We start from the raw sequence: 13,290 nt of genomic DNA on the forward strand, positions 1-13,290 counted from the left end.
TTTGATTTTATATATGTATATATGTTCAGTTGTGATAAATTTGCTATTTTTCATATAGTTCTTTTTCCTCAAATTCTGATGTGTAGTTGCTTTTTAAATTTATTTTACATATTTATTTCTATCCTGCCTTTATTATTTGTACAAATAACTCAAGGTGGTGAACATATCCAACACATCTTCCTCCTCCTATTTTCCCCACCACAGCCACCCTGTGAGATGGGTTGGGTGAGAGAAAATTATTGGCCTAAAACCACCCACCTGCCTTTCATGGCTAAGGCAGGACTTGAACTCAGAGTTTCTGGCATTCTAGCCTGTGCCTTAATCACTAGACCAAATGGACTCCCCATTTATTAGCAGATTTAAAAATATTTTAGACATATAATTCAGAATTCTATGGAAATAGAAATTAACTAAAGTTTTTAATGTTATAACCTGCCTTCCTGTGACAAACGTGGAGATTATTTCACTGCTTAATAATAGAATGGTTTGTTTCTTTTTGTTCAGTGCTCTAGAAATCTTTCAGTATCCAGAGGTCAGTATGGATGTTTTAGCTAGAGCTCTCCCAGAATCCATGAAAAAATTCACTGAATGGAAACCACTTGCAGAAAGGCTGAAAATAGAAGGTACAGAATACTTTATTGGGGGTAAATAATTATAATAGCCATAGAATTTCTTTTGCAAGAAATTATCTCAAGACATAGGTAGTAAATTCTTCCCAAACTGAGGACATGCTGAATTTCTGTGAAAAATAGGTGCTGTAGAAAGAAAGAGTTTGTTCCTTCTGCAATGCAGAAGAAAATTGGTTGCATGAACTATGGAAAAAATGAAATTGAATACAATGGAATTATTTCCAGACCTTAACTTGTGACTTTGAAAAAAGCCAAGCTTACCCACATCCACTTTTCTTGTGATGTTATTGCTCATGATAAGGCAGACATGTCAAACACAAGGCCCGGGGGCCAGATACGGCCCGTGAAGTGGTTTCATGTGGCCCTCGAAGCCATCCTGGAAACAGCGAGGGAACGGCCCCCACTGCCTTGGCCCTGGCCCAGAGACCCTCCTTCTGCCAGAGACCCTCAGATCTGTCCCACTCCTGCCCAGGCCCCCATAGGCACCCTTGATGCGAACGATGTAGAGCTGGCCATGCCCACCCAGTAGGCCATACGCACTCTAGCCATGCCCACCCAGTAGGCCACACCCACCCTGGCCATACCCAGCCGGCCCCTTGAGGGCAACCGCAATGCTGATGCGGCCCTCAATGAAATTGAGTTTGACACCCCTGTGATAAGGCATTTATTCCTCATTCACATTAAGGAATGCATCAGAAATCCTAAGCAATTGTCAGAGTATGCAGTTGAGATTTTGTTTCCTGTTTTTTGTTTCTTCAATCATTTTTTAAAATTATTTTCATGGCTTTTCCTACAAGCTGTTTATGGCTTCCATGTGGCCAATCAAAAGCTGGAAATAGAGGAAGTACGTCAAGATGAAGCTCTCCGTTTACCCGAGGACCTGGATTATCTCACTATCGATGTATCTCTATCCCAGGAAGTACGAGAGATACTGGATGCCCACCGCCCCCCAACGGTAAAGTACTGGAGGAAGCAGAAAACCTAATGAATGCTGTGTAAACAGTCAGTGTTATGTGTATCCTGGACAAGTAATTTTCAAATGTGATGTTATGTATAAGTAGATGAACAGTCTGCCTTTATTTGAATTAAAAAAGGAAAAATATTATCTAAAGAAACTACTTCCAATCTTTGTAGCAGTTACAAATATAATAGTTACGATCTCCACCCTCCCAAATTGTTTGTCTTGGTTATCTTCTCCCCATAAACACCTCCTTTTTAATCAGTAAATCTAGACTTCACCAATTTATTTTTTATCTATTCTTAGCAAAAAAAGACCATAAAGGCTTTCCAATCTTTTATAAAGGTAGCAATTGCTTCTTCTCTAACCAGACAAGTCAGTTTAACCATTTCTGTAAACTCTTTGTTATTTTCATTCCTTTTCTTTGGGTGTTTTTGTAGTCTTCTGTCTTTGTGCATATAATAGCCTTGCTGCAATTACCATATTCTAAAACCAGCTCTTTTGCCTTCTCTGGTTTTAGATCGGCGCTCTCAGTCGCATTCCTGGCGTTACACCAGCTGCTATTTGTCATCTACTGAGATTTGTGAAAGGCAGCCATGGAAGAGCAGAGCAGATAGACAATTCATCTAGGACTGCTGAGCCATTGTCTGCTATGGAGCTGCCGCGTCAAAGAAAGTTTGAAGCTACTGGTACAAATAGCGCTTTTTGAGCCAGAGCCACTGAACTATGATGGGTATTCCTGGTGTTTACAATTTTAAGTCCATCCACTTTAGGTAGTGTATATCATTTAATACATACATAAATATCTACGACAGTAATATCTACTAAATATCAGTAGTGGATGTTGTGTTATTTTTTCGTATGTACAAAAGAGCACATCACTGAATTTGACTTAAGGGACAAAAGAGGATTGCGGTGGTCTTAAACATCTTCTGGAGCAATTATTTTTGTAACATTTGATTGCCTGTAGTAGTATGAACTTGTTCACAAACAGCTTTGTGTGGTTCTTGGCCACAAGAAAGAACCAGGGCAATGAGTCTAATTAGATAATTACAATTCTTCCTAAATAATTTAAGAAAAGTATAACTGTCATAATGAATAACATTCATTCATAGAATCTTCACAATCTTCTACTCCAGTACTTCAAAGAAACAGTGCTTACATGGTTTTATTTAGCTATTTATTCTCTCTCCCCTCCCTCCCTCTCTCTCTCCCCCTCTTTCCCTCTCTTTCTCTCTCTCTGTACATCCAGCCATCCATGCAAACACAGAGTTAATTAGCTGAGATGAGGGAGGTAGTAATGTGATAAATAAATACTTCCAAAATTCAGATATTGTGGCTCTTCAGATGCTGCTGAGTTATAGGAACTAGCTTCCTTCACCACTGCCTTTTATTTAGCAACAACCAAGAGGATCCAAGTTTTCTTCCCACACTGCAGTATGTAAAGAAGTATAGTTAAAAATTCACAGCAATTGCTCTGTTATTGAATACCTCAGATATTTTCCTTAGATGTCTCCTTTAGTGGCAAATTCCAACCCTCCCTCCTGGTAGCCAATGGGAGGAAGCATTCTCCGAAGTAGACATTTAAGGGATTTGGGCCTAAAAACTGACCATTAAAAAAAACTGATCACTTTATATCTGAGACAAATCCCACCAATTGTAATTACTGCCCAGCATTAACATATTATCTTGTACCTAAAAGGACCTGTTCCATTTTCAACAGGGAAAAGCGTTAACGAGATACAAATGTGATACTTTTAATTATATAGCTTTGTACATTTTGGACAAAATTGTTCCACATGCCATGCCTTTTTCTTGTTTATTAATTTTGTTAAAACAGCAGTATACGGAAATACCTGTTTGCTAATAAGGATTCAATATGTGAACTGACTGAAATAATCACCATTTGCACCCCACTGAAGGCTGTTGAGGAATATGGTCTCCCAAGGAATAACTGCTATTTATTTGGAAGGAGGGAAAACATGTCTATTTTGCATTTTTTTCCTTTGTTTTCTGAATTAAAGGACCCTGTTGATTTTGGCTTTGCTAATAATCTGCAAGACAGTATATGAACTCTAGTAAGAAAGGGGTTAGTCATTAATTCTTGAATTTTGAGCTTCTGGATCTATTCCAGAGAAAAGAAGTAGCTGCCTTAACTTTGTACTAATGGAGAAACATGAAGCAGATTTTGCAGCCTTTCTGTAGCAATTTTTTTAAAAGGCTGCTAATCTCTGGGTAGTGTGCTACTCAGAGTGGAATATATCACACAAAGGGAATTACCCTCTGAATCCCTGAGATGCCTGAGCAATCACCGTGAAATAGGTTTATTCTACTGCCAAAAAATAAAATGTTTTAAGATCTCCAAGAAGAGCAAGATTCATAGCCCCAAGAACACATGGAAACTAAAAATTACATGCAATTTTTTGTTGATCTGACTGATAATTTTTGGAAATTTTAATCAGCATTGTAGTTCATTTTTTTCTAATTGCAAGCAGTAATCTCACTTCTACAAGTATTAGATGGCAATTTTGTACTGTTGGAGTGAAAAAAGCAGTGGCTTTCCAGATGCTGCTGAATTAATAACAAAATATACATACCTGATAAATAGATATCATCAAAATAATACTGGGTTTCTTATGACATGATAATACAAATTTCACAAGTTATATACTTTCATCATTTTACTTCATGACCTGACACGTAGCAATAGCAAAAGCACTTAGGCTTATATACTCCTTCATAGTGCTTCGCAGCCCTCTCTCAGCAGTTTACAGAGTCAGCATAATTCCCCCTAATAATCTGGGTCCCCATTTTACCCACCTTGGAAAGATGGAAAACTGAGTCAACCTTGAGCTGGTGAGAATCAAACTGCTGGCAGTCAGCAGAATTAGTTAGCTTGCTATACTGCATACTAACCACTGCGCGATCACGGCTGAATTACATATTTTGTATCAATTGCACAAAGTCATGATGCACGTATTATTGCTACCCCACTTGCTGCATTGTTGGCATAGCACAGTGGTGGCGAACCTATGGCACGCATGCCAGAGGTGGCACTTGGAGCCCTCTATGTGGGCACACACACTGTCGCCACAGCCCCCATCCTCACCAGCAGTCCCCCCGGAGGAGAGTCACTCCCAGGTGTGGCCCACGCGAAGCTGTGCAGCCAAGGACATGGTAGCAGGCAGTGGGGACAAGAATCCACCCTTGCACCCCATTGCACGCAGATGATGCTGTGGGGCATGGGCAGAGGACATGGCCACTGTGGCACTGCTGGGCTGGCTGGGTGATCTATGGTGGGGCATGGAGGTGGTGGGTGGCCCAGTGGGTAGGGCGGAGCGGGAACGGGTGGGGGGGCGGTTTTTGGGCACTCGGTCTCTATAAAAGGTTAGCCATCACTGGCATAGCATCATCATCATCTTCATCACTATAGCTACTACAAGCTGTAGTTCAATGTTTGGAGAGCCATCAATTTCCCATGCTGCAGTACAACATGCTATCTATTGATCTATCAGTTCCAAAAAATATTTTATCAACATGAACATGCTCGTGTACTACCATACAAAGAAAAAATTGTTCAAAGACAAGGATCTCCCATTCTTTCTAACCATTTCATGACACCATTCACTATCTCTTAATTCTGGGATGGAACAAAGTTCTTCAATTTATATCAGATTTAAGAAAAAACATGCTATTAGACCAGGGCTTTTCAACCTTTTCACCCATTGTACCACTTTCAGGATATGGCAACATCGAGTACCATCAGTCACCTAGCAAGGTATCAAAAACTTGACACCCCCAAAAAAGGAAAAAAAGTAATGAAGTACAGGTAGTCCTCGACTTACAACAGTTTGCTAAGTGACTGTTCAAAGTTACAATGGCACTGAAAAAAGTGCTCCCGAAGCCACAGCTGAGCAAGACACCTGCCTGCCCCCACGGCGGCACTCTTCCTCCGGTCCGAGGTTTTCATTGTTGTGAGCATTTCTGTTGAGGATTGACAGCGGGGATGGGGTGTTTGGTTTTTATCCCCCCCCCCCCCGTCTGCTGTGTGGTTGCAGCAGGTTTTGGTCACTTCACATGATACTGGACACTGACCATCATACAGGTGAAACTCGAAAAATTAGAATATCATGCAAAAGTTCATTTATTTCAGTAATGCAACTTAAAAGGGGAAACTAATATATGAGATAGACTCATTACATGCAAAGCAAGATAGTTCAAGCCGTGATTTGTCATAATTGTGATGATTATGGCGTACAGCTCATGGAAACCCCAAATCCACAATCTCAGAAAATTAGAATATTGTGAAAAGGTGCAATATTCTAGGCTCAAAGTGTCCCACTCTAATCAGCTAATTAAGCCATAACACCTGCAAAGGGTTCCTGAGCCTTTAAGTGGTCTCTCAGTCTGGTTCAGTACGAATCACAATCATGGGGAAGACTGCTGACCTGACAGTTGTGCAGAAAACCATCATTGACACCTTCCATAAGGAGGGAAAGCCTCAAAAGGTAATTGCAAAAGAAGTTGGATGTTCCCAAAGTGCTGTATCAAAGCACATTAATAGAAAGTTATGTGGAAGGGAAAAGTGTGGAAGAAAAAGGTGCACAAGCAGCAGGGATGACCGCAGCCTGGAGAGGATTGTCAGGAAAAGGCCATTCAAAAGTGTTGGGGACTTTCACAAGGAGTGGACTGAGGCTGGAGTCAGTGCATCAAGAGCCACCACACAGACGGATCCTGGACATGGGCTTCAAATGTCATATTCCTCTTGTCAAGCCACTCCTGAACAACAAACGTCAGAAGCGTCTTACCTGGGCTAAAGAAAAACAGACCTGGTCTGTTGCTCAGTGGTCCAAAGTCCTCTTTTCTGATGAGAGCAACTTTTGCATCTCATTTGGAAACCAAGGACCCAGAGTCTGGAGGAAGGATGGAGAGGCACACACTGCAAGATGCTTGAAGTCCAGTGTGAAGTTTCCACAGTCTGTGTTGATTTGGGGAGCCATGTTATCTGCTGGTGTTGGTCCACTGTGCTTCATTAAGTCCAGGGTCAACGCAGCCATCTACCAGGAGATTTTGGAGCACTTCATGCTTCCTTCCACAGACAAGCTTTATGGGGTTGCTGACTTCATTTTCCAGCAGGACTTGGCACCTGCCCACACTGCCAAAAGCACCAAAACCTGGTTCAGTGACCGTGGGATTACTGTGCTTGATTGGCCAGCAAACTCGCCTGACCTGAACCCCATAGAGAATCTATGGGGCATTGCCAAGAGAAAGATGAGGGACATGAGACTGAACAATGCAGAAGAGCTGAAGGCTGCTATTGAAGCATCCTGGTCTTCCATAACTCCTCAGCAGTGCCACAGGCTGATAGCTTCCATGCCACGCCGCATTGAGGCAGTAATTGCTGCAAAAAGGGCCCAAACCAAGTACTGAGTACATATGCATGCTTATACTTTTCAGAGGTCTGATATTGTTTTATGTACACTCCTTGTTTTATTGATTGCATGTAATATTCTAATTTTGTGAGATTGTGGATTTGGGGTTTTCATGAGCTGTACGCCATAATCATCACAATTATGACAAATCACGGCTTGAACTATCTTGCTTTGCATGTAATGAGTCTATCTCATATATTAGTTTCCCCTTTTAAGTTGCATTACAGAAATAAATGAACTTTTGCACGATATTCTAATTTTTTGAGTTTTACCTGTAAATGAATCAATTGCCAGGCATCTGAATGTAAATCACAAGACCCTGGAAATGCTGCAACATTCCAGCTGATCAGCGCTTCTAGGCTCAGCAGACATTCCAGGATCAGCACCAAGCTCCAGCTGGAGCCTGGCCCTGATCCTGGCGCTTCTGCTGAGCCCTGACAGCCCCAAAGAAGTGCCAATCATCTGGAAAGTGGTGCTGATCCTGGCGCTTCCGCTCAGCCCTGACAGCCCTGCAGCTCCAGCTATTTCTCACTCAGGCTTGTGCAGTGCTGCCACCAGTTCAGCTCATTCCCCTCCCCCACTACCACTTTTCTAGGATAGTCGTGTACCACCTGCCAGGTGCCAATGTACCACAGGTGGTACCCGTACCACTGGTTGAAAAGCCCTGTATTAGACAACCAGTGCCTCACTGAGTGATCATTTCAAAGATATTTCCTTATCTAAATGTAGAAACAATAGGTAAAGACGCAATGGGACAGAAACAACCTACAACTTCCTGCTGATTTCACTGCTGACTTTTCTTGAGGGAAACTGGCAGGAAGTGTTGGAAATTATAATCACATAATTATGTCAGTGCTGAAGCGCCCAAAACTTTGCCAAATTTCAATCCCACTGGAGTCCTGTATTTTGGATTCATTTGAAGTACGGTATGTTGGTTCAAAAAATGTTGCCGTTTCACCCAACTGAAGGTTATAAACAGACAAACCAGTCATACAGTAGAATATTACATTCACTCAGTTTATCATGTGAACATAGCTAGTAAAAGCGAGTAGAATGGACACAAAAGTGTTTTCATGGAATACTTATGTAATATAAAATGTATGCCATAGATTTATAAATGTCCATTTTAAGCCAGGGAGAATAATCTGTTCGATCAACCTCACTAATGACATCATATTTCCAAGTGCCAAACTCCGTATCTGCCACGGTCCCACTTTTCCACACATGCTGCAACCCTGCCCCCCCAATGACTGCCGGTACCATGAGGCAGCACCAGCCATGACCTAAGGGCCACATCCGAGTGTAGATGAAGGATAGGTAAATCACTGAGGCTCCTGATAAAACATGGCAGAAACATGGGGTGGAGAGCCCAGGAATGCCAACAGCGTCTCCCTCGATGGACACACCCATCTCTTACCAGCGATTACAATGGCTAGCAGGTGCCTGAGGATTACATTTGTTAGGCCTGGGAAATTTTACACATGCACACTTGCAACTGGGCGTGACAGACTTCTCTGACATCTTTGCATCCTCAAAGTTGAGAAGAAGCAGACTGATTGTCAGTGTTGTGACAACCGAAGAAACTCTGGCCATTTTACTTTTCTTTGTAACTTTCCATTCTATAGTTGGGGATTCTCAAGTAGAAGGGCAAAGCAGGGAGGGAGAAAACTATGCATTCTTAGTCAAAACAAGTGCAGCTGCAGACACATTCAAGGTCAGGGCGAATAGCAGAATTTTGGCGGCAAAAGTCTTGGGGAGAAAAGCCCGCATTTAATTGTAATTGGAGAATGTGATGTGTGACAGCTTGATTTGGGGTAGGAAATGCAACATGTAACTTTCTATCGGGAGGGAATTTTCAGTTTTGGGTTCAACTATGTAAGTGCCAATACTTTGTTTGGCACTTCTAATGGCAGAAGTTTAGGGAAAATATTCTTTATTCTCAGATTTCAATTAATGACTCTGTATGAATGGAAAAGCGTACAGGGGAACTTGTTTCACTAGTAATAACAATTAATATGATCCAAAGAGATTTGAGTTAATAATGTTCAAAGTAGGATTAAAATACACAAGTAACAATTAATAGTTGGAGAAAGGGAAAATTGCTTATTGCAAGAACAAGAATATCTCCAATTCTGCTCTCACCCCTGCACCACTTTTTCAGTTTAAATTGTGCATATTTCTCCAGCAATCTCCCTGCTTTCTTCAGTGGCACTAATTTTTCTAAGGTATTTTTCTTGTTACTTCATCCTCCGATTCCACCAAACGCATCAAGGGGATTTTGTCATTTCATTTTCCCCAATATTGAAAAATATTTAAATATTGCAAAAACAAATAAAACTATCCATTCAGCCTGTTTGCTTTGCTTTTCTTTGTGAGGTCATGCTTCACAATGGTGCTGACAGGTAGATTAACTCACAAAGAATAAGTAAATAAAACTTCTGGTGGGTTGAATGAAAGCTCTTGTGGGTGTTGAGTATTGGTGGCTTAGTCAGGTTTTGGTTTCATTTTACAGCGTTTCAATAGCTTAGTTTTTGTTTACTTTTCAGTATTTACTTGCTTATCTTATTTAACATTACATTTGTTTATTTGGATTAATTTATACATATTTATGTTTATTTATTTACCTATTTATTATATTTAATATATTTATTTAGTTTAGGATTAGTTTAGTTAGGGCATTAAGGATGGAGACATTCTTATACTATGCAGGAAAACTCCTGTTTGAGGTAAGAGGTCCTCTTTTCTATTTATTTATTTACTTGTCAACTGCGTAACTCTAGGACAGACATGTCAAACACAAGGCCCGGGGGCCAGATCCGGCCTGCAAAGTGGTTTCATGCGGCCCACGAAGCCATCCTGGAAAGTATGGGAATGGCCCCCACTGCCTTGGCCCTGGCCCAGAGACCCTCCTCCTGCCAGAGACCCTCAGATCTGTCCCACTCCTGCCCAGGCCCCCATAGGCACGCTTGATACGAATGATGTAGAGCTGGCCACGCCCACCCAGTAGGCCATACGCACTCTAGCCACGCCCACCCAGTAGGCCACACCCACCCAGGCCACACCCACCCGGCCCCCTGAGGGCAACCGCAATGCTGATGCGGCCCTCAATGAAATTGAGTTTGACACCCCTGCTCTAGGATGAGTTCAAGATTCAAAGAGGTAACATGACAGGTAACATAACATAAATAATAATAATAGTGACACTAAATTGGGCCCTAATTATGAGAGGAGTTAGGTTGATTTTTTAGTCTGGAAAAATGGCAAAGCAAGTAAGCAAAGATGGTCAACTTCTTGGAAAACCTAATTCCAGGACACTGATCCCTTGACATGTGGGCCGCACCACGCTCATCTGATGCAGCATTGCAAATTGAAAACAAATGCCAGGATTACATCTTGAAATACTTTTTTTAATCCATTGTGTAGAGTTACAAATAATATACTTTAAAAAATGGGTTCTATCTGCCAAATTGTGTTGCCTATGGAAATAAGCTATTTTACTCTCACAGACTTCAACAGAGACATGCCCCCCTCCCTGTAAATGAACAAAGAAATAATTAAAATCCCAAGCAAAATCAGTTTTAGCTCCTATTAGCCTGATTTAACTTTACAGAAAACAATCTAATATGGCTGCAGCGGCAGAGCAGGTAAAAATGAAGCCTTTTCACTAATCCAATTGGGTTTTGTTGACCTGTGCTATATTTAGAATAGAAATATAAATTTTAATATAATGCCTTCCAGATCTGAGTTTTGAGTTATCATAGAAGAATTCTATGGATTATATGCAATGTTGATATTATTTTTAAAGATCTGAATTTTGTCTCAACTACAAGTACTAACATTTTGCTTAGAGGCATATATAAATTTCATTGAAAACTAGTAAATGATGCTACAATGCAAGACTGATAATAGATTGATTTAGTTACCTTGCTTTTCAAAATGTGGCTTTTTGGTCATTTTGCCAGAACTACTGCAAAATGCTTTAGAACAAATAGTCAGCATGCAGCCAACACGCATTGTAACTGGATATGACTGCAGCCACTGACTGTATCCACACTAAGATTTATAATACTTAGTAAATTCGCCTCCTCCAGTTTTGTCCTGAGCTGTTCAAAATGTTTTCTTTTGGCAGATCTGTCTGCAGAAATACAGAAACCACCAAAGAGAACAAAGTGAGTAACCAACTCTTGTGTGTGAGAACCTGTGGCAGGAGTGGGGACACAAAGGCAACCCTCCCTCTGCACCACACCTGACCCTTCCTATTTAATAACCAGTCTTAAATTTCAGTGTTGTTTGTGGGTTAATATGTAATGTCTTTGGGGAATATTGTTTAACAGCACAAGTGTTTTTCCATAAAAATAGAACAAAAGCAGATAGAAGAACTGAGATGCTTACATGAGAAGGAGCTGGCAGAGAAATGCTACAATAAGAGCTGTGTCATTCATTTCCCTTGCAATCCTGATTTAAGCCCCTTTTTGTCTGCATATCTATATTCGATGACTGATACACGTTTCCTGTAATTTCTGTGTCTTAGTTGGAAGAAGAGAACAAGCGCCTAGCCAGCGAACTGGCCTGCTTCTAAAGGAGAATAAGGAGCTGAAGAACTAACTAAAACTAGATCCAGAAAGCATTATTTTAACTTAACATTTTACCGTAATTGTTTTCATTTTAAAAACAAAAGCAATTTATTCATCTTGGCTGTATGAGTTCTAATTCTTTTGTTACTTTTCTTGCCATGAGATGCTGACAGAGAGGAATTGCAGGTTGCAGTATTAAAGTACAAGTATGAAAAGTACCGAAGGCAATCAGCTGACTCACCACTGTAATTATCTTACATTATAGTAAGAAATTAGAACAACCTCTGTAAGTGAGATTTTATAATGTATTAATTGTACTTGCTCAATTTCTTTTAACAGGAGGTCTCAAGAGAGACAGAGAGGAAAAGAGACCTTATGAGAGCTCAGGACCAAGCAATCGACACGTCTGCTCCCATCTGCTGTCTATACCCTACTCAGAGAGAAAACTGTCGGTGAGTTTTATCCTTCCGCTTCTGGGAAATAGACATGTTTCAATTGATGATTCTCTATCCTGTTCTAAAATATTTGTTTAACAATTTTCAGCCTCTGCAAGAAGCCAATAGGAAGAAACAGCTGATTGCATCTGAAAGATAAATGATAAGAGTTTTTAAGACATTACATGTTTTTTTTTCCATAGAAAATTTATCATACATTTGGTAGTAAAAATCAAATCAATTTTGCAACACAGTGGTTATTCTTTTACAATAGCTCAGGGTCAAATGAAAATAGTTATACAACATTTGGTAGTAAAAATCAAATCAATTTTGCAACACAGTGGTTATTCTTTTACAATAGCTCAGGGTCAAATGAAAATAGTTATACAACATTTGGTAGTAAAAATCAAATCAATTTTGCAACACAGTGGTTATTCTTTTACAGTAGCTCAGGGACAAATGAAAATAGGTGACTCTATCGCGGTGAAGAATATGAGGATTCCTAAACCACAGATTGTAGTAGAGATGGAGTAAGTGATTTGATAAGTTTTTGTTTCATTCTGAATATGGTCAATATTTTTGGGGAAATACGGTAGGAATCATGGGGGGGGGGAAGAATTTTTTTTGTCTGAATTTTTCCATGAATTTTTCTGAAATTTTCACATTCAAATGAGGCTATAACATTCTCCCCAACATAGAGTCTCCTCAATCCCATGCTTTGCAGTGAATTAGAATAACACAATAACAGGGTTGGAAGGGACCTTAGAGGACTTCTAGTCCAATCCCCTGCTCAAGGAGACCCCTTACCATTCCAGAAAAATGGTTGTCCAACATTGGCTTGAAAGCTGCACACTGATTCAGTTATGTCTGGCACATCATCCAAGAATATCTAGATTTTAAAATACTTAGTTACTGCCCTTTATGCTAACCAGTCCCTTTAAGAATTCTGGTGGTGAATGCTAAACCCCAAACAGGTTCATTGCAGTACCAGAGTAAGACATATTTTGACTAAACACAAAGGAAAACTTAGTGATAAAAGCAATTGAAGAGGGAAACGAGTACAACAAACAAACACAGAGAACCACAGAGATACTTTCCTTTGAATGCCTGCACTGAGCAGGGCACTGGACCTTGTGGTTTGAATGATTTCTTCTAGGATTCAAGGTGGCTGGGCTACTTATGAACCAAGGAGCTTCTCTCTGTGCACTGAAAGCCATAAGTTACAGTTTGAACACTGGAAACTAGGAACCTATGAAGGGTTGG

General features: G+C 40.4%; 1 protein-coding gene across 4 annotated transcripts in view; it reads left to right on the plus strand.

Annotated features, from left to right (window-relative positions):
- The window catches only part of MTO1 (mitochondrial tRNA translation optimization 1), a 31,439-nt gene that overhangs the window by 16,576 nt on the left and 1,573 nt on the right, over positions 1–13,290 (plus strand). Inside the window, exons 10-15 of one of the 4 annotated variants that reach the window (XR_014491193.1) lie at positions 505–623; positions 1,427–1,584; positions 2,108–2,360; positions 11,149–11,838; positions 11,933–12,045; positions 12,137–12,557. Coding sequence is in view for 1 of the 4 variants with exons in the window: in XM_083352547.1 (XP_083208673.1) it covers positions 505–623; positions 1,427–1,584; positions 2,108–2,296 (466 nt within the window). In the remaining 3 variants the exon portion in view is untranslated. Of the gene's footprint in view, positions 1–504; positions 624–1,426; positions 1,585–2,107; positions 3,835–11,148; positions 11,839–11,932; positions 12,046–12,136; positions 12,558–13,290 lie in introns of those variants that run through there. The other 3 variants (XR_014491194.1, XR_014491195.1, XM_083352547.1) reach the window with 3 other exon arrangements.

Source organism: Vipera ursinii (assembly GCF_947247035.1).
Source record: "Vipera ursinii genome assembly, chromosome: 1".
NCBI lineage: Eukaryota > Metazoa > Chordata > Lepidosauria > Squamata > Viperidae > Vipera > Vipera ursinii.